Source organism: Rhinoderma darwinii, chromosome 3 (genome assembly GCF_050947455.1).
Source record: "Rhinoderma darwinii isolate aRhiDar2 chromosome 3, aRhiDar2.hap1, whole genome shotgun sequence".
Classification (NCBI taxonomy): domain Eukaryota; kingdom Metazoa; phylum Chordata; class Amphibia; order Anura; family Rhinodermatidae; genus Rhinoderma; species Rhinoderma darwinii.
The window spans coordinates 383,619,487-383,643,131 of record NC_134689.1 but is presented as its reverse complement, the minus strand read 5'-3'; the positions used below and the strand labels follow the sequence as shown (position 1 = coordinate 383,643,131).

General features: G+C 44.5%; 2 protein-coding genes across 3 annotated transcripts in view; one reads left to right on the top strand and one right to left on the bottom strand.

The window, feature by feature from the left end:
- Positions 1 to 916: 916 nt before the first annotated feature.
- The window catches only part of POLR3D (RNA polymerase III subunit D), a 27,885-nt gene continuing 5,156 nt past the window's right edge, over positions 917 to 23,645 (bottom strand). Inside the window, exons 1-9 of one of the 2 annotated variants that reach the window (XM_075858862.1) lie at positions 15,502 to 15,598; positions 13,946 to 14,102; positions 10,913 to 10,956; positions 9,255 to 9,403; positions 9,032 to 9,156; positions 8,757 to 8,925; positions 8,238 to 8,506; positions 7,724 to 7,876; positions 917 to 1,362 (exon numbers count right to left, since the gene is read on the bottom strand). In XM_075858862.1, the coding sequence (XP_075714977.1) occupies positions 1,240 to 1,362; positions 7,724 to 7,876; positions 8,238 to 8,506; positions 8,757 to 8,925; positions 9,032 to 9,156; positions 9,255 to 9,403; positions 10,913 to 10,956; positions 13,946 to 14,101 (1,188 nt within the window). In that variant the 5' untranslated portion in view covers position 14,102; positions 15,502 to 15,598 and the 3' untranslated portion in view covers positions 917 to 1,239. Of the gene's footprint in view, positions 1,363 to 7,723; positions 7,877 to 8,237; positions 8,507 to 8,756; positions 8,926 to 9,031; positions 9,157 to 9,254; positions 9,404 to 10,912; positions 10,957 to 13,945; positions 14,103 to 15,501; positions 15,599 to 23,645 lie in introns of those variants that run through there. The other variant, XM_075858864.1, reaches the window with a different exon arrangement.
- PHYHIP (phytanoyl-CoA 2-hydroxylase interacting protein) overlaps positions 15,641 to 23,645 on the top strand; it is a 24,408-nt gene continuing 16,403 nt past the window's right edge. Inside the window, exon 1 of the mRNA XM_075858867.1 lies at positions 15,641 to 15,708. The gene's annotated coding sequence lies outside the window, so the exon portion shown is untranslated. The remainder of the gene's footprint in view (positions 15,709 to 23,645) is intronic.

Below are 23,645 nucleotides of genomic sequence, written 5' to 3'. Positions count from 1 at the left end.
ATGTAAAAAGACGCCGGCGAAAAAAAAGAAGTGCATGTCACTTCTTGGGAAGTTTTTGGAGTCGTTTTTCATAGACTCTGTAGAAAAACAGCTCCAAAAACGGGCGTAAAAAAAAACCGCGAGTGGCTTAAAAAAACATCTGAAAATCAGGAGCTGTTTTCTCTTGAAAACAGCTCCGTATTTTCAGAAGTTTTTGTGTGTGCACATACCCTGAGGGTATGTTCACATGGCCTATTTACGGACGTAATTTGGGCGTTTTTGCCCCGAATTACGTCCGAAAATAGCGCCTCAATAGCGCTGACAAACATCTGCCCATTGAAAGCAATGGGCAGACGTTTGTCTGTTCACACGAGGCGTAATTTACGCGCCGCTGTCAAATGACGGCGCGTAAATAGACGCCCGCGTCAAAGAAGTGACCTGTCACTTCTTTGGCCGTAATTGGAGCCGTTATTCATTGACTTCAATGAATAGCAGCGCCAATTACGTCCGTGTGTGTGTGTCTCACTTTGCTCCTGCTCCCTCTTCCTTCCCTATGGACTTTTATGGGCAGCTGTAACCTGATCCATTAGTGAGCTGATAGCCTGTCTTGTCCACAACCACGTGCTATTTTAGTATTGCAATCCTAATTTGGCAAAATGACTGTGGTGTCTGAGGGGCCCTCAGTGTCCAGCTGTAATTGCATTCTCTGCACCCCTGTGTAATTGCACCCGTGCTGACGGTCCACAGGAGGTGGTACCATGACATCAGCACAGTAATGACGTCATTGTGTTAAACGTTGTAAATACCTATGAAAGAACGGTTTAAGACCCAATGATTTATAACATCTCCGTGGAAAAAATAATGCTGCTTATACCTTCACTAAGAACTTTTGAAGATGCACTGCTTAGTATACCAAAAAAAACACCTCACAAATATAAGGGATCTCGCTAGAATGTGTCCAGTTTAATAAATTACACTTTGCAGTCATCTAGCAGGTTCTCTCACTGCATCATGGGAGGGCAGTTCTGCGGCCTCCTTAATGGTATTTACAGCGGATGTCACACACACCAGGAGTCCAATATCATCCCTTCACCCAACACAGTGCTCAGAGCTAATTATAGAAGATGAAGACAAAAGATCCAGCTCAAAGAAATAAGTTGTACCACCAGATGCCAGTGATACCGTATCCAAAGGGTCTCACACGCATGTCACAGTCTGTGGTGTATAATGAAGTCCTTCACCATGGATATGGAAGATATATCAGCGGTCACGTCCCTCCAGAAGAGAATCAAAGTCTGGTGAGCAGACAAGTTTATGCTGCACATGTCCCAGCACCATCATCTCTCCTCTGCGAGCCTCTCCGACACTAACCGCTACCAGCTCCTGCAAGAGAATCAATAAAAGATACGGCATTCACATCTACAAGAATAGAAATAGTACAAATAATATAGATTTCTCAACATAAATACAATGTCTCCAACCAACCAACACTAAAACTAGATCCATATAACCCCCCGTCCCAGTGTATGACTTCTTCCTTCACGTCCAACTCCGCACCCCTATTATGTAAGCATAAGTGTGCCTCGAGGTGTAGCATCACCTATATTCATGTACGATGTTACTACCGGCTCTACTTCGAACCTCCGGAATCCCAACATTTAAACTTAAAGTGTAACTAAACTATCAAAAAAATTCTGACATGTCATAGTGACATGTCAGAAGTTTTGATCGGTGGGGGTCCAAGCACGGAGACCCCCAGCGATCGCTAACATGAAGCGGCGGAAGCACTCGAGTGAGCTCACCCGAGCGTTTCTGACCATTCATTTTAGTGATCGGTGGGGCTCTCAGAGCGCAGACCCCCACCGATCAAAACTTCTGACATGTCACTGAGATTTTAGACTTTTGAGAGTTTAGTTACGCTTTAATCCCAGCCATCTATTTCTAAGCAGGGCCTCCAAAGTCAAACCAGGGCAGTCAAGCCACTTCCCCATTGTTTGTCAAATTTACTAAAAGGACCTTTATGGCTGTGTTCACATCAGCGTTGCCCTTCCGTTGAGGGGTTCCATCGGAGGTTTCCGTCGGGTTAAACCCTCAACGGAAAGGCAAACGGAAACTTTGCTAATGGTTTCCGTTGTCCATAAAATCTCCTTTGAGGTCTCCCACATATCCAAACAGGCCAAACTCTTGGCTACAGGGGCATAGAGATGCCGTAAACTATTTATTAAACCTACCACCCATCTAGACCGCTCCCCGTTTGAACTCCTATGTACAGTTACGGGCACGATCCGTCACTCGTCCAGACTCTATACTCTTGATCCCCTTACCTGCTTAGCTGGGAGAGGGACTTGGGCGAGGCATTCACCCCTGAACAAAAGGATCGCCTGTTCACCATGACGCATAAGTCCTCTATGGCCAGTAGATTTCAGGAGGCATGGTTCAAGATCCTGTCCCGTTGGTATAGGATGCCTTCCAGATTGCATGCAATGATCCCGGCGGCCTCGCCATTATGCTGGAGATATGGTGACCATGTGGGTACAATCATGCATATTTTTTGGGACTGCCCACTCCTGACTGGGTTCTGGTCCGAGGTGTGGCGCATTTCCTCAAAGTTTACGGATTTCCCCCTCCCGCGATCCCCGGGCCTTTTCCTGCTCCATTTGTGTGAGGTCCCCCTGTCTACGTATAGACGCTCGGTAGTTCGCCATTTGGTGAACGCAGCTAGGACGTGTGTTCCTGCGCTGTGGAGACAGTCCTGTCCCCCGTCAGTGGGCATATGGTTCGGCAAGATTCAGGAGATCATGAGAATGGAGGACCTCACGGCATCAATGAAGGGGACCCATGCCTCCTTCCTCAAAACATGGCGTGAATGGATCCGATTTCAAACAACTGCGGAATATAAGACCATCATGGCCTCGTGAATTCACACCTAGATCCGATGTGTCAGGTCAGCTCCCCTCCCCGTTTTTCCTCTCCCTCTTACTGTCTCTGCTTTTCTTTCCTCCTCTTACTGTTCGCATGCTCGCTTCTGGAGTATCATGCACGGCTGCGGGTTCAGGGTGCATATCGGAGATTCTTCAAATATTTGTTTCCAGCGACATGGTACTCTCAGGTGACCCCATACACTTATGTGATGCGGATAGCTGACCTGTTGACTGTTTTGCACTATCATTTTCTAACTGTGTTGTGTATACTTTGAATACTTTGTGATACAAAAAAACAAAATAAAAGAATTTATAAAAAAAAAAACCTACCACCCATCTATCCCCTTTTACAGTTCACCCACAGGACAAAAACTTATGTTTAAGATCGGCCATCTCCTCAGGACACCTTGCATCTCTCTTTAGTACATATCACTCAAGAAGTGCGGTACACTATGCACCAAAAATGTGGGACCTATGCTGAGCCACGTTGATGGAGAGGACAATTGGTGATACCGCAACTTCTCCCCAAATTTCCTTAGGCAGTGGCCCTACATCCAACTCCACTTCAGTCCAGTGGGTTCAAGTAGTTCACCCAAGGGGTCATATAGGAGTCTTTTATAAGCCATAGATACAAGACCTTTCGTGGTGCTGGATTTCACTATTTAAATGGTCACTGTGGTTTCAACAAACATATTTCCATCTGATGGCCACTGTAACTACTATGCAAACAGCAAATGACTATCAAAAAAGTTGTTTTCACCTGAAAAATCGGAATCAATTGCCGGCCACTAGGTGTCGCCCTTTTTTTTATCTTGCTGTCCACTGCCTTTTGTCAAGAGCGATCCGTTTCTTGCAGCAGAGATGCCAAGACGGACTACAAGTAGTGGAGGCGTGTTCATGCAGGCATCAGGCGCCCTCCCCGCTCTCTCTCTCTCTCTCCCTTTCGTTTCTCTATGTGAAATGCATCCAGCAAAAACACCGAGAACGGGTTTATTACCGGCCGGCTGCCCATTGGACAATGCATGTGTGCGCTCCTGAGGAAGTCAGGGAAGCGTCAAACTCACAGTACACGTCCCTTGTAATGGAGTCAACGGAAAGAAGCGGAGCTTGATGATTGTGCCGCTGACGGGGTAAAATACAGCCATGACCAAAATAAAAAAGGCGTGGAACAGTATCAGCAGCATGTATATAAACACAATATGTGCCCTTTTTACATGTGGATGAAATGACAGATACCTGAAGAGCCTACAGTTAAATCTACTTTTCGGCCTGCGTCTGAGCCGCGTGTCTCAATTGTAGAAATTGTTGAAACATATTATTACTAAGCTCAAACTCCTCCCTAAGTTGCTGGAAAGTTTTCAATAGCGGAAATATGTATTTAACTCCTTTCTGTTCTCACCCTTCTAATTGATACGATTCCCATAAATTTCGCACACAATTCTCCTGCAAAGTTGTTTGATAAGGCTGAGACTAGGGAGATCCCACTGACTTTCCATTAGCTGTAAAATGTCTCATACACGGGCACAGCGCCCCTTTAATAACACGGGAAAGAGCGAAACCTTGTTACCTGGATCTAACAGCGCTGGATGACGCATCCTGTCCACAGCGCGAAATACTGGAGCGTTCTAACAAGCTGGAAAGTAACAAGTCACTATTCTATACTACAAACGATAAAAATCAGAGCCGCGGGCTGGATATCTAAGTCTATGGGTTGTTGGTTTAGTACACGAAATAGATCCTGCTATACTCTAGCAATAACTGATACTTCATCACCGTTTTTCGTTGAGTTACTGTAGATTTCAGCAATTCTTCAGCCTATAAAACCTCCCTGTTAAAGGGGTTATTTTCGGGAAAACACATAAATGGTCTATTCCTAGGATAGGCCATCCATGTGTGATCGGTGAATGGAGATTGCAGTACCATGGCCGCCATATGTTAGGACAAGCTGCTGTATCCGGGTAAACATTAAGGCCGGGTTTGCACAGGTCGGATACGCTGCTTAAAACAACGAAGAGCATCCAACTTGGAACCCGCAGTACATTACATCTGAAAAACCGCACCACAACGGGCAGAATTTCCACTGCGGAAAGCAGCGATATAAACAAAAACGTTCATACTTATCCCGGCTGTTATGGTGATGCATCCCTCCTTTGCCGTCCGGTCTGGGCTTCCTGGATGACGCTAAAGCCCATGTGACCGCTGCAGCCTATGATTGGCTGCAGTGGTCACATGGCATGAAACGTCATCCCAGGAGGCTGGACTGGAGGAAGAAGCCGGGAGTTCTGGGTAAGTATGATTTTTGCGGCTTTCTGTTGCGGGTTTTGCATCCCCATTGAATTCAATGGGGAAAACCCGCAATAGAAAAGCAATGAAAATGCAACATAAATTAAAATTTAAAATTCCGCACCGCCGGTCAATTTATTTACGTTTTCGATGTGGTTTTCTTTCCGCAGCGTGGGCATGAGATTTTCTAAATCTCATCCACTTTGCTGCTACTGTAAGTTTTGCGGAATTTCAGCACAGAATTTTGTTGCGGATATTCCGCAACGTTTACGCTACGTGGGAACCCGGCCTGGGGGTATTTCCACCCAGGACTGAAACGCTGCCGATTTTCAGTCTGGATCTGCGCATGGAGAACCCGCACATAATACAGTAGCAGACGAGTGCATGACATTTTAACGAATCTCATCCACATGCTGTGGAAATTGACCAGATTTTTAAATCCGCAGCATGTCGATTACTTTAGCAGATTGAGCGCAGATTTGTTGTGGATTTTCCCAATGGACTTCAAAGGGGTAATCCTTGTTGCGGATTTTGCCGCAGATGCACAGAAAAACCCACAAATGCGGATTTTAAATCAATTAAATTAAATTTTTTTGCTCCTTCGGAAAATCCACATGATTTTGTGCGAATTTCACTGTGAAATCCGACCAGTGTGGACTTTACCCTAAGTAGATTGTAAGCCCTCGGGGGCAGGGTCCCCTCCCCTGTACCAGTCTGTTACTTAGTAAGCTCATGTTTATTGTACTTGTTTTAATGGTCTCGTGTTATGTACTTACACCCTTTTTCCTATGTACAGCGCCCTGGAATTAATGGCACCTTAAAATAATATTAATGGTGGGGGACCCAGAAGTTGCTCCCCCACTGATCATACATTGATGGCTTATCCTAACAAATGGCTTATTTACATCCATTATATTTGACCGCGATATTTGCAAGTTACTCAGACAGTAGTTTTAATTGTGTCATTTTCTCTAGAAAGATTCTACATGATCATCACTAAACAGATTCTGTGCTGCAAAGACTATTAAAGGCCCTTGCAGTAATTCTGGATGGTCCCTTGAAAGTCATAATTGCGGGAGGAGGGCAAGTACAAGGCACATAAAGCGCTTACTCTGCCTCCCATTGACTTCAATGGGAGGTCAGAGGCGGAACCGCGGCAAGAAAGAACATGTCGCTTTTTTTTCCCCGCGAGCAGCTAGAAGCTTCCGTGGAAAAAAAACGACTCCACCTCCCACTGAAATCAATGGGAGGCAGTTTCGGACGTTTTTTGGTGCAGATTCTGACTTGGTTTCCGCATCAAAAAACTCTGTGTGAACTGGCCCTTAAAGAGATCCTTAAGGAAAAAGCAGATAATACTTTGGGTTTTTGCCCAGAGCGGAGGCACATACAGACAGTTTTCTTAATTTCTTACCCCATGGATCTCCAGATGAGCGTTGACCAGAAAGTATAACTTTGGGGAAGGGGATTTTTTTTCTCAGTGGGTCAGTTTTCATAAATGATCATACTAGGCCTGATGGCTTGCCAGCAGTCTAGTTATCTCGCCATCCTCGATAACGACACCTGTCCTTCCACCCATACACACAGACTGAAGTGCTGCTATATTTTCCTAAGGTGTAATTGCACAGAACATCGCCACACATTTAGGAAAATCCTTGTGTGCAATATTAAGGGTGCTGTACAGGTTCAAATAAAAGGGTCTTCATTCTTAGAAACAGCGCCACTCTTGTTCATGGGCTGTGTCTGGTATTGCAGCTCATCCATAGTACCTTGAGTTGCAATACCAGACTCAGCCCATGGGAAAAAGTGGCGCTGTTTCTGGAAACAAAAGAACAACCATTTTTTCGAATCATGTGCAACTTCTTTAAGCTCTTTGTAGTTATTATCAAGTCCAGTGTTAAAGGGGTTCTTCAGAACTTTAAAGGTGTTGCCCGGGACTTAAAGAACAAATGCTCACCTGATCATCACCCGCCACTCCGGTGGTCTCATTTGGTCTCTGTTGATTTGTCCTGCAGTGATGACATGTCGTTCACGCACGTGATCGCTGCAGCCAATTGCTGGTCTTAGCAGTCTCGCACCGTTCTTTTTAGCATCACCAATGAGGCCAGTTATTGGCTGCAGGGGTCATGTGCAAGAATGACACGTCATCACTACACAGGGACCTTCTGGGAATACAGGAGCAGCAGTGCTGGAGCGGCGGGGGATTTAATAGGTGGGCATTGTTTTTTTTTTATCCACTTTCTCACTTTTTGCAGTCTCGGACAACACCTTTAATATTAACAGTCTTTCGGTAGGATAGGCCCTTAATGTTTAAATCGGTGAGGCTCTGAACTTGTGGACCCCGCCAATCAGCACAGTGAAATCCTGGAGTACCCTTTATCATTGCAGACACAATCCACAGCAGTGCGGAGAGAAGGGGCTGATGGGAAGTGTATAACGGAGTTGAGATCTGCTCTTTAGTCATTTTAGGACCTTTGAAGTTTTTAGGTTTTTTTTAATAATACACACCTTATAGCAAGCTTTTCAGTTATGAATGCCATTACCTGTAAGAAGGAGCAAGATGTTCCCATGCTGACATCAAGAGTGACCTTGCCCAGGATAAGCTGCACCTTGCCCGATTTTCGTATGACAAGTTTCCCAATCTGACCCTCAGACAGATTCTTCAAGGAGCAGCTCTCCTCTGCCGCACTTGCCTCCTATTATAAAATAAAAGTCATGCTGAAATCAACCATGATCCTATATTTTTGAATGCATATGACTAGTTCAAATTAACTGCATGAGCCATAAAGATTCCTCATAGGGATGCGAACGACTTAAAAAAGTGTTAACTAAACCTTTAAAAAACTTTTGACATGTCATAGTAAGTTTTGATCTGTAGGAGTCCGAGACCTAAGAGCCCCACAGATCGCATAAATGAAGTGGCAGAAGCGAACGGGTGAGTGCTGCGTTGCTTCTTTTCGGAGCGGCGACAGGCTCAATAGAAAGTCCGATCTGCATGGGCATGTTTATGGGAGGGGAAGATCATATGGGTTTGGCTAGCTGAATAATCCCACACACCTGGCTTTTGTCCTTCACGAGCAACATGTGGCCGTCTTCACCCTGTACTTCACTCCTGACGGGCCGGGAATCCTGGGTGGGCGGCTGCCCTGGAAGAGAGTCCGGGAGCTGCATGAAGAACAGAGCATCTTCTCCAGAGACGCGCAGAGATTCCAGTAACTCCGGAAGAGACACGTCCTTTCTCTCAGGAGGCTTCTTCACTACTGGAGCTTTGCATGTTGGAACAGCAGTCATCGATGTACCCTCATCTTCCATAGGTTCTTCCTTCACTGTCAAGGGGAAAACACATCCTATGACTTAATTATTTTACAAGTCTGGCCTATTTAGGCGATTTGCCCAAATCTCGGATACCCCAAATGTGAAGCAAAAGGACAATGGACAAAACTGAACTTAGACATTATAAGATTAGGTCTCCAGGAATGGTGGCTTCTTGACATCTCGATGTATATGCTGAGTCCAGGAACAATGGAATAAAAAGAAAAACGTACTAGACAGACGATTTCCCTCTCATTTTCACACCTTTGACGGATGAAGGATCCACCTCCATTTTTTCCTCTTTGGGTAAATTCAGCACAGGCTTTGTATCCTCTTCCTCCTCTTCATCTCTGAACAGCCAACCTGAATGTGCAAGAGGGAGCTGTACAGGACGATTCTGGGCATCATTCCTCAATCCTGGGTCATCTAAAAACTACAGAATATGGATGAGAGATGCGGGAGGATTCACAAAGACTAGTAAAATGTCCAACTATGTAATGACAGAAGTAGGGCATGGCTTAGAAGGAGCCTTCTGTTACCTTGTCATTTTCCAACATTCGAAGGATCTGTTTCGTCTCCTCCTCAGTTTCCCTTTTCTCCCGTTTTATGTTAATGATGTGGGAGGGTCCAAGATCGCCCGAATCGGAGGGTCCTTCCCATGCGGCTACAGTAAGAAACCAAGAACAACACTTAGAAAATTAGCTCACCCCACATATCTTATCACAACCACCCATGCCTCCGTCTTTCTCTCAAACATATTACTTTTCTTCTTCAGTTGCTCTGCAGGTCCCTGCTCAAAGATGGAGTGACTCTGGATGACTTGTGGTCTGCCGCGTCCTCTGCCTGCTCCATCGCGTCGATCTCTGTTGCGTTCAGCTCGCTCGACTTTCACAGATACTTCCTCTTTCGGCCTTTGTTATAATGGGAAAAAATATGTTACAGTGGTAATGTTGGAAAGTTTATGCAATAACGCACAAGTTTCAACATATTACTACATCAATATGGATTTGCCGTTCAGGTGCCTAGGAAAGCTGGATGATATACAAGGGGTAGCAGTAAAGTTAGCCTTAGGCTACATTCACACGAGCATGACAGATTTACCCACGTAAAAACCACGCGTAAATCTGTCTGTGTGCGTTGCGTTTTTGCAACAGTGTGCTTTGCATGTGGCATGCGTTTTTCACACACTCGCAAGCACTTTTTACTTTATTTTCAATGTAATTGATGCGTAAAACGTAAAAAGAAGCGACATGTCACTTGAAGCATTTTTCAAGCAGATTTTTCTCATTGACACTTCAAAAAACGCTCCGAAAATACCCATCAAAATACGCTTTGAAAACACTTGCAAAAAAAAAAAAAATGCCTTGAAAATCAGCTGCAAAAAATCCTGGATTTAGAGGTTGTTTTCTCTTCCAATCAGCCTTGTATTTTTCAGCCTGAACATATGCCGTGTGAACATGGCCTTACAGACACTGTGTGGGATTTTTAAATAATGAAGAAGACCCCCAAAAAAATAAACCCGTTCCAATTTAGTTTTGTAATGTGGCAAATAAAGATGTTTTTAAGACACAGGATTCTCCAAATTCTCGTCTAATGATAAAAACGGCATTATTATAGTTATAGGTCTGTGGGGTGTCATGTATATGTTCCCACACCGACTTAGAGCCCCATTTTCATTCACATATAATGCCTCCTATTGATGCTGTGCGTCCCTCTTCACTGCCCAGCACATATGCCCTCACTTCCCATACTCCGAGACGCATTCTCATTAATGGGCATGGGAAACCAACCAATATATAAAAAAAAAAAAACGATTCCAAGCTTCGCCTGCCCATGTCTTCTCCCATGACCCGCACAGTTGGGTTTATGAGAGCACCAAAGAGCGCGGCAGTGACGTTTGTGCCTGAACCGTAGCAGATAGGGATTTGTTAGCGGGACATGCACATTTAAAGTGCAATTCCTCAGAGCGGAGTTCGGGCTCAATAGAAAGTCTGAGTCCGTACACTGCTCGCTCACCTTTCCAAGGATAGCCGATCAGAAACAAAACGGCACAGTGATCACCCGAGTGCTTCTGCCGCTTTGTTTTAGAGATCGGTGCGGGTCTCAGTGCTCAGACCCCCACTGATCAAAACTTCTGACATGTCAAAAGTTTTTTAAAAGTTTAGTTACCGTTTAAATGTATATCCCATGAAAATGTTTTGTTTACATGTAGCGATTTTAGCAATTTTTCCTGTTCTCACAGTCCGGCACAGAACTGTAGGATTTCTTGACCATGCTGCTTATCACCCATTGACTTAATTGTGCTAATAAAAACCATGTCAAATCCATGATCCCAGTTATCACATCCATTACCACAACTGCATATTCTGAAAAATGTTAGATAAATAAGAAGACACAGGGGTAATAAGGCAGCTCCTTACTCTTCTTTTATCTTCCTCCCAATTATATTCGGAGCAAATGTTTTCTAAAAAAAAAAAAAAAAGAAGGAAAAAACCATAACATTTTAGTACAGTGATCCAACAACCCTATATCATAAAGGAACAGAACAAGTTTTTTATTTTTTCCTCTTTGCATCTTGGCACTTAGAACTTTGTTTGTTGCGGGATTTGTTATAAATTATGTACCTTTTTTTGGTAGATTTACGTCATCATTTAGGGTCTGTTCACATCACCGTCCATATTTGCGCTGAGGGGTTCCGTCTGAGGTTTCTGTCGGGGGAACCCCTCAACGGAAAGGCCAAAGGAAACCTTAGCTTCTGTGTGCATCACCATTGACGGAATCAATAGCGCACTGCAACAGTCGATGGCGCTATTGATTCCGTCAAAACAACGGAACCCTGTCACGACGGTGACAAACGGAAACCATTAGCAAAGTTTCCGCCACCATTGAGGTCAACGGTGATGCAAACTGAAGCTAAGGTTTCCGTTTGCCTTTCGGTTGAGGGGTTCCCCCGACAGAAACCTCCGGCGGAACCCCTCAACGGAAAGCAAACGCTGATGTGAACACAGCCTAAGGGGGGATTCACACGAGCGTGTATTCAGTCCGTGCGGGCCGCGTGGTTTTCACGCGGCACGCATGGACCAATACAAGTCTATGGGGCAGTACAGACAGTCCGTGCTTTTTGCGCAGCGTTTGTCTGCTGCGCAAAAAGCGCGACAGGTTCAATAACTCTGCGTATTTCGCGCATCACGCACCCATTGAAGTCAATGGGTGCGTGAAAATAACGCGCACCACACGGAAGCACTTCCGTGGGACGAGCGTGATTCGCGCAACAGCAGTGAAAAGGATGAATGAAAACAGAAAAGCACCACGTGCTTTTCTGTTTCCAAGCATCCAAACGGAGTGTCTTTGCGAGGAGCGAACCCCGACAACCGAGGCAAACTTCACCGGGTTCGGCCAAACTCGTTTTGGCCGAACCCGGCAAAAAAATTTCCGGTCCGCGACGTCGGGAGAGATTCACTGTGCATGGTGCTGAAAGAGTTAAACTGTTTCAGCACCATGGACAGTGACTTGCGATCCCAAAATACATGAACCTGTAAAAAAAAACGAAGTTCTAACTTACCGATTACTCCTGTCTCCTTCCTGCAGTCCGACCTCCCGGGATGACACTTCAGTTCAAGTGACAGCTCCAGCCAATCACAGGCCAAGCACAGGCTGCAGCCAATCACAGGCTGCAGCGGTCACTTGGACTGCCGCGTCATCCAGGGAGGTGGGGCCCGATGTCAAGAGAGGCGCGTCACCAAGGACGCGTCACCAAGGCAACGGCCGGGAAGTTCTCCGTAAGTAGGAACTTTATCTTTTTTTTTTACAGGTTTTTCGCTGTTGTGTCCGGCATTCACTGTCGAGGGTGCTGAAAGAGTTACTGCCGATCAGTTAGCTCTTTCAGCACCTTGGACAGTGACGGGCGTCGACAAGCCTCATCTCTATGATGCCGGCTGCGCGAAAATCACGCAGCCGCGCATCAGACACGCATGACACACGCAGCTGTCAAATGGTTTTTGCGCTCGCAAAACGCCGCGTTGTTTGCGCGCTCAAAAACGCAACGCTCGTGTGAATCTCCCCTAAGTTTTATTTTGACCAAAATGCAGAAAAAGAGCCGTTTTGCTGCAGTTTTTAGTTTTTTTACAGCATACACCCATCAACATAAATGGTGCTGTAAATTTATTGCGCAGGTTGTTATGGTCGTGACTATACCAAATATGTGTATATCATTTCATGTTTTGGGACTTCTATTTAATAAAGTTTATTTGTTGTAAAAAATTAGCATTTGTGTATTTTTTTTTTTACATTACTTCTTTGTTTTATCAATTTTATCCCATACAGATTTTGTTTTGATTTCTATTTTTGAACTATTGTACTGGCATATATCTATAGCATGTGTACCGATAGTAGACAGTCGGTTGTTAGGGTATACCTAAGTACGCCCTAACAATAGAAAATATGGTCCGACAGCCCTGGGGTCCCTCAGTGGGTCCTGGGCTTTCTGCCCATAAAATTTATGTTCCTCGATCGCCTCACAGATATTCCCTGTGACATGATCAAAGGGGGTCCCCCCCCTCTCTCTTTCCCTTTGAATGCCGCGATCACTGTTGATCGTGGCATTTAAGGGTTTAACGGGGGAGATGAGAGGTATCTCTGATGTACGTCATTAGAGTGGGGCCACGGATGCGTATTACAGTCGTTGCCCCGCTGCTGATCGGGCACTTGCTGTGCCAGCGCGATCAGCATTAGGATTATGCTCGATCTGATGCTGCAACGTCCTGCTGCTCATTACAAGAATGCTCGTCATAGGTCGAAAACCAGTTAATGTTGGTTGCTGTTGAGCTCTGCTTCATCGTTCATGTTTATTTCAATGAGGAGAGGGGAAATAGCCCCTGCCAGACCCCTGAGGTGGCTCTATACTTAATGATGAGCTTTGTACATCTTTGTACGTTGAATCGATAAATTCATACATTCACAAGTCATACAAAATGTCACTATGTTGTATCTTTATGAGATACAGCTGCTTTGTATCCTGTATACAGAGTAGCTGTATCTTGCACTAAAACTTGTATCCGTCAGGTCAGCGGCACTGACGGGTTCAGTGTCAGCGGGTCCTGCGTGTTTCAGAGACACGCAGGACCTCCTAACACTGAACCCGTTAGACCCGCCGACCTGACAGATACAGGTTTTAGTGCAAGATACAGCTGCTCTGTATACAGGATACAAAGCAGCTGTATTTCAAAAAGATTATTTAAATTAGTTTTTTAACAAAATGTAATCAGAAAGTTGCCACAAACACACGGCTACACATTCCAATTTTGAGCTTGAGGATCCTCCCTCAATTATTCCAGTCGTTGCTAAAATGTGTGCATGGGATTTTGTAAAATTGAAATTTCACTATTGTAACGTGGATGAACATGGCCTAAATAACAGTTCCTCTTCTACAATATACATTCACAGACTAAACTCACTTTTCTGACACCACCCAGGGTAAGGTCCCTGGAACGGATGGAAGGAAGGCGGCCTGGTGTGGCAGGTGTGGAAGGTCTACGCCCAACCAGACCCCGAGCTCCTGCCATTGGGGTTCGGGGAACACCAGGAGTGGGATCATTCTTTCCGTCAGACATCCTGTGAAAAGTAGAGAAGGACGAACAATGGCCACAGACGATAGATAGATGAGATAGATAGATAGATAATAGTGCAGTGTATCTCATGACGGAGTGTGGCGGGGAGTGTTGTGTATACATCTTCCACCAGTATGTTCATTATATCAGTTGGTCTTTTTTATGTTATTTGCATTTTAATTTTTTTTTGCGGTTTGTGACAATTGCAAAGATCAAAGGCAAAACAAAAGTGATACAACTGCAGAAATAGCTCACTAACTCCGGTCCTGGTGTAGATAGGTGCTGATCCGACCGAACCAAATTTATTTTTGTGACTTAATCTCATTAATCTTTCTTAGACTTCTTCTTCCCAGTTCCCTTTAGATCCTGTTCACATTACCACAACCGAGAGTAAAACATGGCAGAGAATAAAACCTGTCACTTGGTTTGGAGCCAATAAACCACCAATATGTCGTTCTGCAGCTGGGGTTCAGCGCTCCAAACCTGCCCACGTCAAAACCGGACATGTGGGCAATTACACTGCGAATGCGTCTGACGCCCCTGGACTGATCTTCCGAACTAGTGCCGAAACTGCGGTTTTCGATGCGGGCATGTTTGGAACGCTAATCTCGTAGATTGTAAGGGTTCTATAATGATCTATGTTACGTCCAGTAGAACTGCAGAGGGTCTGGGTTTTGCAGCCGAAGTGCAAAATTGCATAAACTCTGCCACATTTGGGTTGCTCAAGATTAGAAAAACATGGCAGCTTTCTCCCGGAAACAGCACCACAGCTGTCCACGGAAACAGCACCACACCTGTCCACAGGTTGTGCGTGGCATGGCAGCTCAGCCTTATTCACTTCAATGGAGGTGCAATATCAGGCACAACCCACAGACAAGTGTGGCGCTGTTTCTGGAAGAATTGCAGCCATGTTTTTCTAATCCTGGACAACCAATTTGAGATTTTGGACGCTGCAAATTCTCCAATGCACCAAAATCTGATAGATGTGAACCTAACCCAACAGAAACGCACTGGAAACTAAAACGATCCAACTAACCAATGTATTTGTATTCTTTCCCCCACTGTACCTCTTATTTGCAGTCCGTGGCATGCAGCATGCTCTGTACAAACCGCATCCTCTAATAGATCTGACGCTGCTCACCAGCGCTTGTCAAACTACTACTCCCATCATGCAACGACAGCACTGAGAGTTGTAGTTTGACAAGAGCTGGAGAGCCACAGGCTGCACATCACTTCTTATATAGAGCTACATGACATCTGATAACCTTTCTCGCTATAAAGCGTTAATAATGGATATCGGGTTAGAAGAAGACAACGTTTAATATACATAGTCCTCACTATAGACAAGTACCGCTCCCTACAAACGCCTCTATAGAGAAATCGCAGCAAAACCGCTCACTTGCCTGTTCACCGCATGTCTCTGTCACATACTCAGCCGAGCGATGACGTCATTGCGGCACGTCACTTCCGCGCGGCGCCAGGCCTGCTGGGAAGTGTAGTCCTGAGAGAGAGGAAAACTCGTGGGGATAGTAATGTAGAACTTCATGTGACTGTCTTATAAACCGACCTCTCGTTACTCTCCCACTGGTTGAATTACCGTTCTTACAAGGGTATTTTTCTATATTTGTATGGACTTGGAGAACACAATGTAATTGGCCAAATTTATATATATAACATGCCCTTAAAGGCTATGTACACCTGCGAAAGAGTTGTTTTTATGTTTATTTTTTTAAATAAAAATGTCTGTGTTTGGTTCAACTTTCTAATTAGTTTTTATTAAAAATAATTTTTACTTTTAAACTGCCTCCCATTGATTTCAAAGGCAGGCAGAGACGTTTTTTAGGCAGCGGCGGCTTTTAGATGCTCATGGTAAAAAAAAGCAACATGCTTTTTCTTGCCGTGGTTACTCCTCTGACCTCCCATTGAAATTAGTGGGAGGCAGGGAAAGCGATTTTTGTTGCGTTTTTTACCTGCGGCGCTCAATGGCCGCAGGTAAAAAACGCTGCGAATATCGCAGCAAGAAATTGCCGGCATGTCAAAATCTGTCTTGTATGAACATAGCCTAAAAAGCAGCTGTATTTCAAAATATAAATTTTTTTTTTTAATAAAAACGAATAGAAAGTTGCACCAATCGCAATAAGGCGAAATTCACATGAACGTGTGCGTTTTGCTCGCGCAAAAAATGCTGCGTTTTTTGCTCGTTGCAGTTTCGTTTGTCATCAGTGACTGGTGCGTGGCTGCGTGATTTTCACGCATATGCCATACTTATGACCCCCGGTTTTGATGTTTAGAAAAATAAATTAAGGAAGTGCTTTTATTTTTACCTTCATTTCTTGTTCTACTGTTTTGCGCGAATCACGTGCAGCACACGGAAGTGCGTCTGTGTGCTGCGCGCGATTCTCACGTACCCATTGACTTCAATTGGTGCATGATGCGCAAAACACGCTCAAGTATAGGACATGCAGTGAGTTTTACGCAGCGGACACACGCTACGTGAAAATCACGGACTGCCTGTTCGGCCCTATTGAGTTACATAGGTCCGTGCGACGCGCGTGATTTACATGCACGTATCACGGACGTGAAACACGTTCGTGTAAATAAGGCCTTATACACATTTTTTATTAAAAACAGAAAAAAACACTTTCAAAGGTGTATGTCCTATATATAGCCTATAATCTATGGCATTTGAATCACAAAAAATGCATATGACCCCCCCCCCCCTCTTCACACCTTAAAATACAGACCCCGGACCTCCTAAATAAATACAGACCCTGGACCATACCACTAAACTAGTACAGACCCCATACCCGATATCGTTGTCTGCAGCGGTGTCCGGGAGTGAAGAAGACTGTAGCAGAGGTGAGTATATCTTAATAAGGACACGGGGCACCTGGGAGATTTGCATACTCTTCCCGGAGGTCTGCCGTTTTTTTGGGTGATTTGGCAGGTCTGGTTTTCACAGATTCTCCTCAGGACGTTATTAGGCCCCAGGTTGATATAGGTAAAGCCTTGTGTAGATTTAGGGTATGTGCACACACACTAATTACGTCCGTAATTGACGGACGTATTTCGGCCGCAAGTACCGGACCGAAGACAGTGCAGGAAGCCGGGCTCCTAGCATCATACTTATGTACGATGCTAGGAGTCCCTGCCTCGCTGCAGGACAACTGTCCCGTACTGAAAACATGATTACAGTACAGGACAGTTGTCCTGCAGCGAGGCAGGGACTCCTAGCATCGTACATAAGTATGATGCTAGGAGCCCGGCTCCCTGCACTGTGTTCGGTCCGGTACTTGCGGCCGAAATACGTCCGTCAATTACGGAAGTAATTAGTGTGTGCACATACCCTTAGTTGTTTCTTGAGCTTTCATCCCACTCCACCATTCAGCAAAACATTGTCCGCAGCATAATACAGTAGCAGCCGAGTGGATGACATTAGAACAAATCTCATCCGCACGCAACGTAAATGATGAGCGGAAAAAACGTTCAGAAATTGACCTGCGGTGCGGATTTCTAATCCCCAGAATGTCAATTGTATTTGTGTAATCGCTGCTTTTGTATTGCGGGTTTTCCCCATTCAATTCAATGGGAGGTAAAACCTGCAACAAATAACAGATGTTGCGAGTTTTGCAGCGAAATAGCTGCGATTACGCAGCAAAAATCACAACTCACAAAAAATATATACTTACCCAGAATTCAGTGCTTCTTTGTCTTGTCCGGCCTCCTAGGCTATGTTCACACTGAGTTTTTTGCAGGCGGAATTTCTGCCTCAAAATTCCGTTTGGAAGTTTGAGGCAGATTTTCCTCTCCCTGCACGCGGCGTTTTTCACAGTGTTTTCCGCCCGCGGCCATTGAGCGCCGCGGGCATAAAACGCAGCGAAATACGCTTTCTTTCCCTCTCATTGATGTCAATGGAAGGTCAGAGGCGTAAACGCCCGAATATAGGGCAAATCCCTTCTTTCTCCCGCGAGACGGTTTTACCGCTCGCGGGAAAAAGACGCCTCCGCCTCCCATTGAAATCAATGGGAGGCATTTTCGGGCAGTTTTTTACGAGTTTTGCGGCGCGGTTTTCGAGTCAAAAAACTTGTCAAAAAACTCAGTGTGAACATAGCCTGATGTTTCATCCCATGTGACCGCTGCAGCTATAATAAAAACTTTTAGACCAGGTTCACATGTAGCATTAATACTGCAGAATCTCCACACGGAAATTCTGCCGCATTTACGCTACGTGTGAACTCGGCCTTCGAGGTTTTTGCCTTGCGGAAAGCATTTTTGCATTATGAGGAGCTTGTTATGCCTGTAGATTTATCCGAATGGTGGAGTGACGTGGAAAACCCAAAAAATAACTAAATCTACACAAGAGCCATATCCTCACAGCAACGTGGGAGCAGAATTACCTCTTGTGGAGAATCTTATGTTAACAGGTTCCCGACCGCTGGCCGTAAATATACGGCCAGCGGTCAGGGTCTCTAAAGTCCGGCGTATAGTATATATACGGCCGCACTTCAGAGACTGTGCACGCGCGATCGCGTGCACACAGCTCTGTGCCCTGGCTGTTGCTAACAGCCATGGGCACTGGGCAGAATGTCAGGGGTCAATCTTTTGGCCCCTGAACATGTGATCGCTGTGACAACCAATCACAGCGATCACATGCATTTCTGCATAGAAAACAGTGTGCACGCGATCGCGTGCACACAGCCCTGTGCCCTCGCTGTTACCAACAGCTCTGGGCACTGGGCAGAGTATCAGGGACCAATCTGATGGTCCCTGATCATGTGGTCGCTGTGAAAACCTATCACAGCGACCACATTTGTTTTATTTTGACTTTTCTGGCAGTAAATCTCCTGCCTCTTTTCTTCTCCTCAAACATTGTTTCAGTTTGAGGAGAAGAAGAGACTCGGGAGAATTGCTGCCAGAAGATTACAGTTACAGTTACACAAAAAATACAGTTACACTCTAAAACATTCTCTGTATAGATAGATTTCTATCTATCTATACAATCTATCTATCCATCTATCTTTTTTTCTATCTATCTACCTTTCTTTCTTTTATTCTATTAGAATAGGCAGGTAGGGAGTATATAATTATATATATATCCACATATATATAATATATATAGCAATAGCGGTTTATTTTTTTGTTAGCGGTAGTGTAGATATATATAGCAGTTAATTTGTGTGTTTTATAAAAAAAAAAAAAAAAAAAAATTTGTTTAGTTAGTGTTAGTGTTAGTTACGTTATGGCGAGGAAGTTGTTTAGCGCCGAGGAGGCATACGCCATGCTGTGGTCTGAGTCGGAGACCGCATCAGAGATGGCGTCCGAGATGGAACCTGTTTTAGGTAGTGACGATGACAGCGTCACTTCAGGTTCATCTTCAGGGGACGTTGTCCCTGATGCAGTCGAAACTGCAGAACATGAAAGCGCAGGGCCAAGTAGCGCTGTAGCACGGGACAGCCTGGTCCCTCCAGTCCAGGCTCTTGTATGGGCACCTGCCCCATCTTTTGGGCCTAGAATCCACGGATTTACGGCCACTCCTGGCATAACCGTGGACAATACAAATTTTGTCCAAATGGATTACTTCCATTTATTTATAACGGACGACATCCTAAATCAGATTGTCCACGAAACAAATTTATATGCCACGCAATATATAAGGCAGAAACCTTCATCCACCCATGCCAGAGATTGGACGCCCACCAATTTGCAGGAATTAAAAATTTTTTTGGGGCTCACCCTAAATATGGGTATTGTCAAAAAGCCCTCCATTAGGTCTTACTGGTCAACAAGACCCGCCCAAGCCACCCCAGTATATTCTGCAGTAATGCCCAGGTCTCGTTATGAGACAATAATGAGGTTCCTCCACTTCAATGACAACGCACAGGCCCCCCCAAGTACCGATGCAAACCGGGATCGGTTGTTCAAAATAAGACCGCTAATAAATTCCCTGAATAATTTATTTCTGCAACTCTACACCCCTGAGCAGAATGTAAGTGTGGACGAATCCCTCCTCAACTTCCATGGCAGACTTAGCTTTCGCCAATATCTACCTTCCAAAAGGGCAAGATATGGCGTTAAGCTCTACAAATTGTGTGAAAGCGGGTCAGGATATACCACCGCCTTCAGGATTTATGAAGGGCGGGACCGCACAATAAATGTTCCTGGATGCCCCCCTGATCTTTCCACCAGCAGTAAGATCGTGTGGGAGATAATGCAGCCTCTGCTTCACAAGGGGTACCACCTGTACTGTGATAATTTTTATTCCAGTGTGCCCCTGTTTAGGCATTTGCATGCTGCAAGGACTGGGGCATGTGGTACCATGCGCAAAAACAGAATTGGTTTTCCACAGCAATTAGTGGGGAAGCGCATGGTAAAGGGGGACTCCTGTGCTTATGCATCTGAAGAATTGCTGGCGGTCAAGTTCAGGGATCGCAAAGATGTGTATGTGCTAAGCACGATTCATACCGCAGGAACAGTGGCAGTGAGGGAAAGAGGGGCAACATCGGACAAGCACAAACCAGTGAGCGTGTCCGAATATAACAAGTACATGGGGGGGGTGGATTTAAGCGACCAGGTTTTACAGCCCTATTTAGTAAAACGCAAAACTAAAACCTGGTACAAAAAGGTGGCCATTTATTTGTTACAGGTGGCCATCCACAACTCATTTGTGCTCTATAAAAAAAACAGAGGCAGAGACACATACCTGGATTTCCAGGAGAAAATTATTGAAGGCCTCATTTTTGATGTTCAGGACACCCGAGAATGCCCCCAGTCTGAGGATGTCACGCGACTGACTGAAAGACACTTCATCAGTCGGATTCCCCCAACAGCAACCAGAAGCAACCCCCAGAAAAAGTGCCGCGTCTGCAGAAAAGACGGGCACCGCAAAGATTCCCGATATTTCTGTCCCTCATGTCCCTCACAACCAGGCCTGTGCATTGAGCCATGTTTTAAAAAATACCACACTGTTCTGCATTATTAGATTTTAGTTAATTTGTTGAAAATATATTTGCCCTACATTACGTTTTTATTTTTCCCCTGATTTTACTCCAAGGGTGAGGGAGGGAATGGGTGGGGGGTGGATGTCATGTTTGATGTTTTCTAAAGTTCATCTGCTGGAGAGCTCCATTTGCATTAACCTGAAATTTCTTATTTTAGAAAACCCCAAAAAATAAATTCCCATTATACCCCTAGATGAATATTTTGGGATCTCGGCTTCAAGAGCAGATATTTTGGAAGTGTTATAGAAACTCTGTTGAGTTTTGTAAAACCAGCTTTGAAAAAAAGCGATTTGTGAAATAATCTTCTTCTATCCTCCGCCCTCCTACATCTCTATGTGATAAATAAGGCCACATATTTGGTATCCCCATGCACGGGAGAAGTGGCAGAATGTGAACGGAGATTAATTTTGACCGTGGTCTAAGCCGTGTGTGAAAAATGCTGGTATAAACTGACGCATTTGCTAAAAAATTGCTAATTTTATTTTGATCCATCTTATTCAAGAAACTTTCAGAAGAAAACTGGACTGTCTAAAAATATGATAAACCCCTTGAAGGAAACCTTGTGGGGTCTACTTGTGTGAATGAAGTCGTTTATGGGGTGTTTCTAATGTTTCAGCAGCATTACGCCCCCCAGAAAACAGTATGCGGCTATAAAATCAAGTGCAGAATTCCTGGACCGAAAAGGCCAAAAAGCCTCCTTTTATGCCAAGCCCTGGCACATGCCCGTGAATAAAGCACACATATTTGGTATCCCCATGCACGGGAGAAGTGGAAGAATGTGAAATGCGATGAATTTTGTCCGTGGTCCATTTTGTGTGTGAAAAAGCTAGCATAAACTGGCGCAATTGTTAAAAAAAAAAGGTAATTTTATTTTGTTCCATCTTATTCAAGAAACTTTCAGAAGAAAACTGGACTGTCTAAAAATATGATAAACCCCTTGAAGGAAACCTTGTGGGGTCTACTTGTGTGAATGAAGTCATTTATGGGGTGTTTCTAATGTTTCAGCAGCATTAGGCCCCCCAGAAAACAGTATGCGGCTATAAAATCAAATGCAGAATTCCTGGACCAAAAAGCCTCCTTTTATGCCAAGCCCTGGCACATGCCCGCACAGCGAATAAGGCACACATATTTGGTATCCCCATGCACGGGAGAAGTGGAAGAACGTGAAAGGAGATTAATTTTGGCCGTGGTCTATACCGTGTGTGAAAAATACTAGCCTAAACTGACGCATTTGCTAAAAAAGTGCTGATTTTATTTTGTTCCATCTTATTCAAGAAACTTTCAGAAGAAAACTGGACTTGCTAAAAATATGATAAACCCCTTGAAGGAAACCTTGTGGGGTCTACTTGTGTGAATGAAGTCATTTATGGGGTGTTTCTAATGTTTCAGCAGCATTAGGCCCCCCAGAAAACAGTATGCGGCTCTAAAATCAAATGCAAAATTCCTGGACCGAAAATGCCAAAAAGCCTCCTTTTATGCCAAGCCCTGGCACATGCCCGCACAGTGAATAAGGCACACATATTTGGTATCCCCATGCACGGGAGAAGTGGAAGAACGTGAAAGGAGATGAATTTTGTCCGTGGTCTATACCGTGTGTGAAAAATACTAGCCTAAACTGACGCATTTGCTAAAAAAGTGCTGATTTTATTTTGTTCCATCTTATTCAAGAAACTTTCAGAAGAAAACTGGACTTGCTAAAAATATGATAAACCCCTTGAAGAAAACCTTGTGGGGTCTACTTGTGTGAATGAAGTCATTTATGGGGTGTTTCTAATGTTTCAGCAGCATTAGGCCCCCCAGAAAACAGTATGCGGCTCTAAAATCAAATGCAAAATTCCTGGACCGAAAAGGCCAAAAAGCCTCCTTTTATGCCAAGCCCTGGCACATGCCCGCACAGTGAATAAGGCACACATATTTGGTATCCCCATGCACGGGAGAAGTGGAAGAACGTGAAAGGAGATGAATTTTGTCCGTGGTCTATACCGTGTGTGAAAAATACTAGCCTAAACTGACGCATTTGCTAAAAAAGTGCTGATTTTATTTTGTTCCATCTTATTCAAGAAACTTTCAGAAGAAAACTGGACTTGCTAAAAATATGATAAACCCCTTGAAGAAAACCTTGTGGGGTCTACTTGTGTGAATGAAGTCATTTATGGGGTGTTTCTAATGTTTCAGCAGCATTAGGCCCCCCAGAAAACAGTATGCGGCTCTAAAATCAAATGCAAAATTCCTGGACCGAAAAGGCCAAAAAGCCTCCTTTTATGCCAAGCCCTGGCACATGCCCGCACAGTGAATAAGGCTCACATATTTGGTATCCCCATGCACGGGAGAAGTGGAAGAATGTGAAAGGAGATTAATTTTGGCCGTGGTTCATACCGTGTGTGAAAAATGCTAGCATAAACCGACACAATTGTTAAATTCTTGCATTTTTTTCCAATTTTGCCCACTTTAGTGAAAAAAAAAAAAATGATATATACTGACAAATGCCACTAAAACAAAGCCCTGTCTGTCCTTTAAAAAGAGTGTAAAATTCAAAGATGAACTTTATT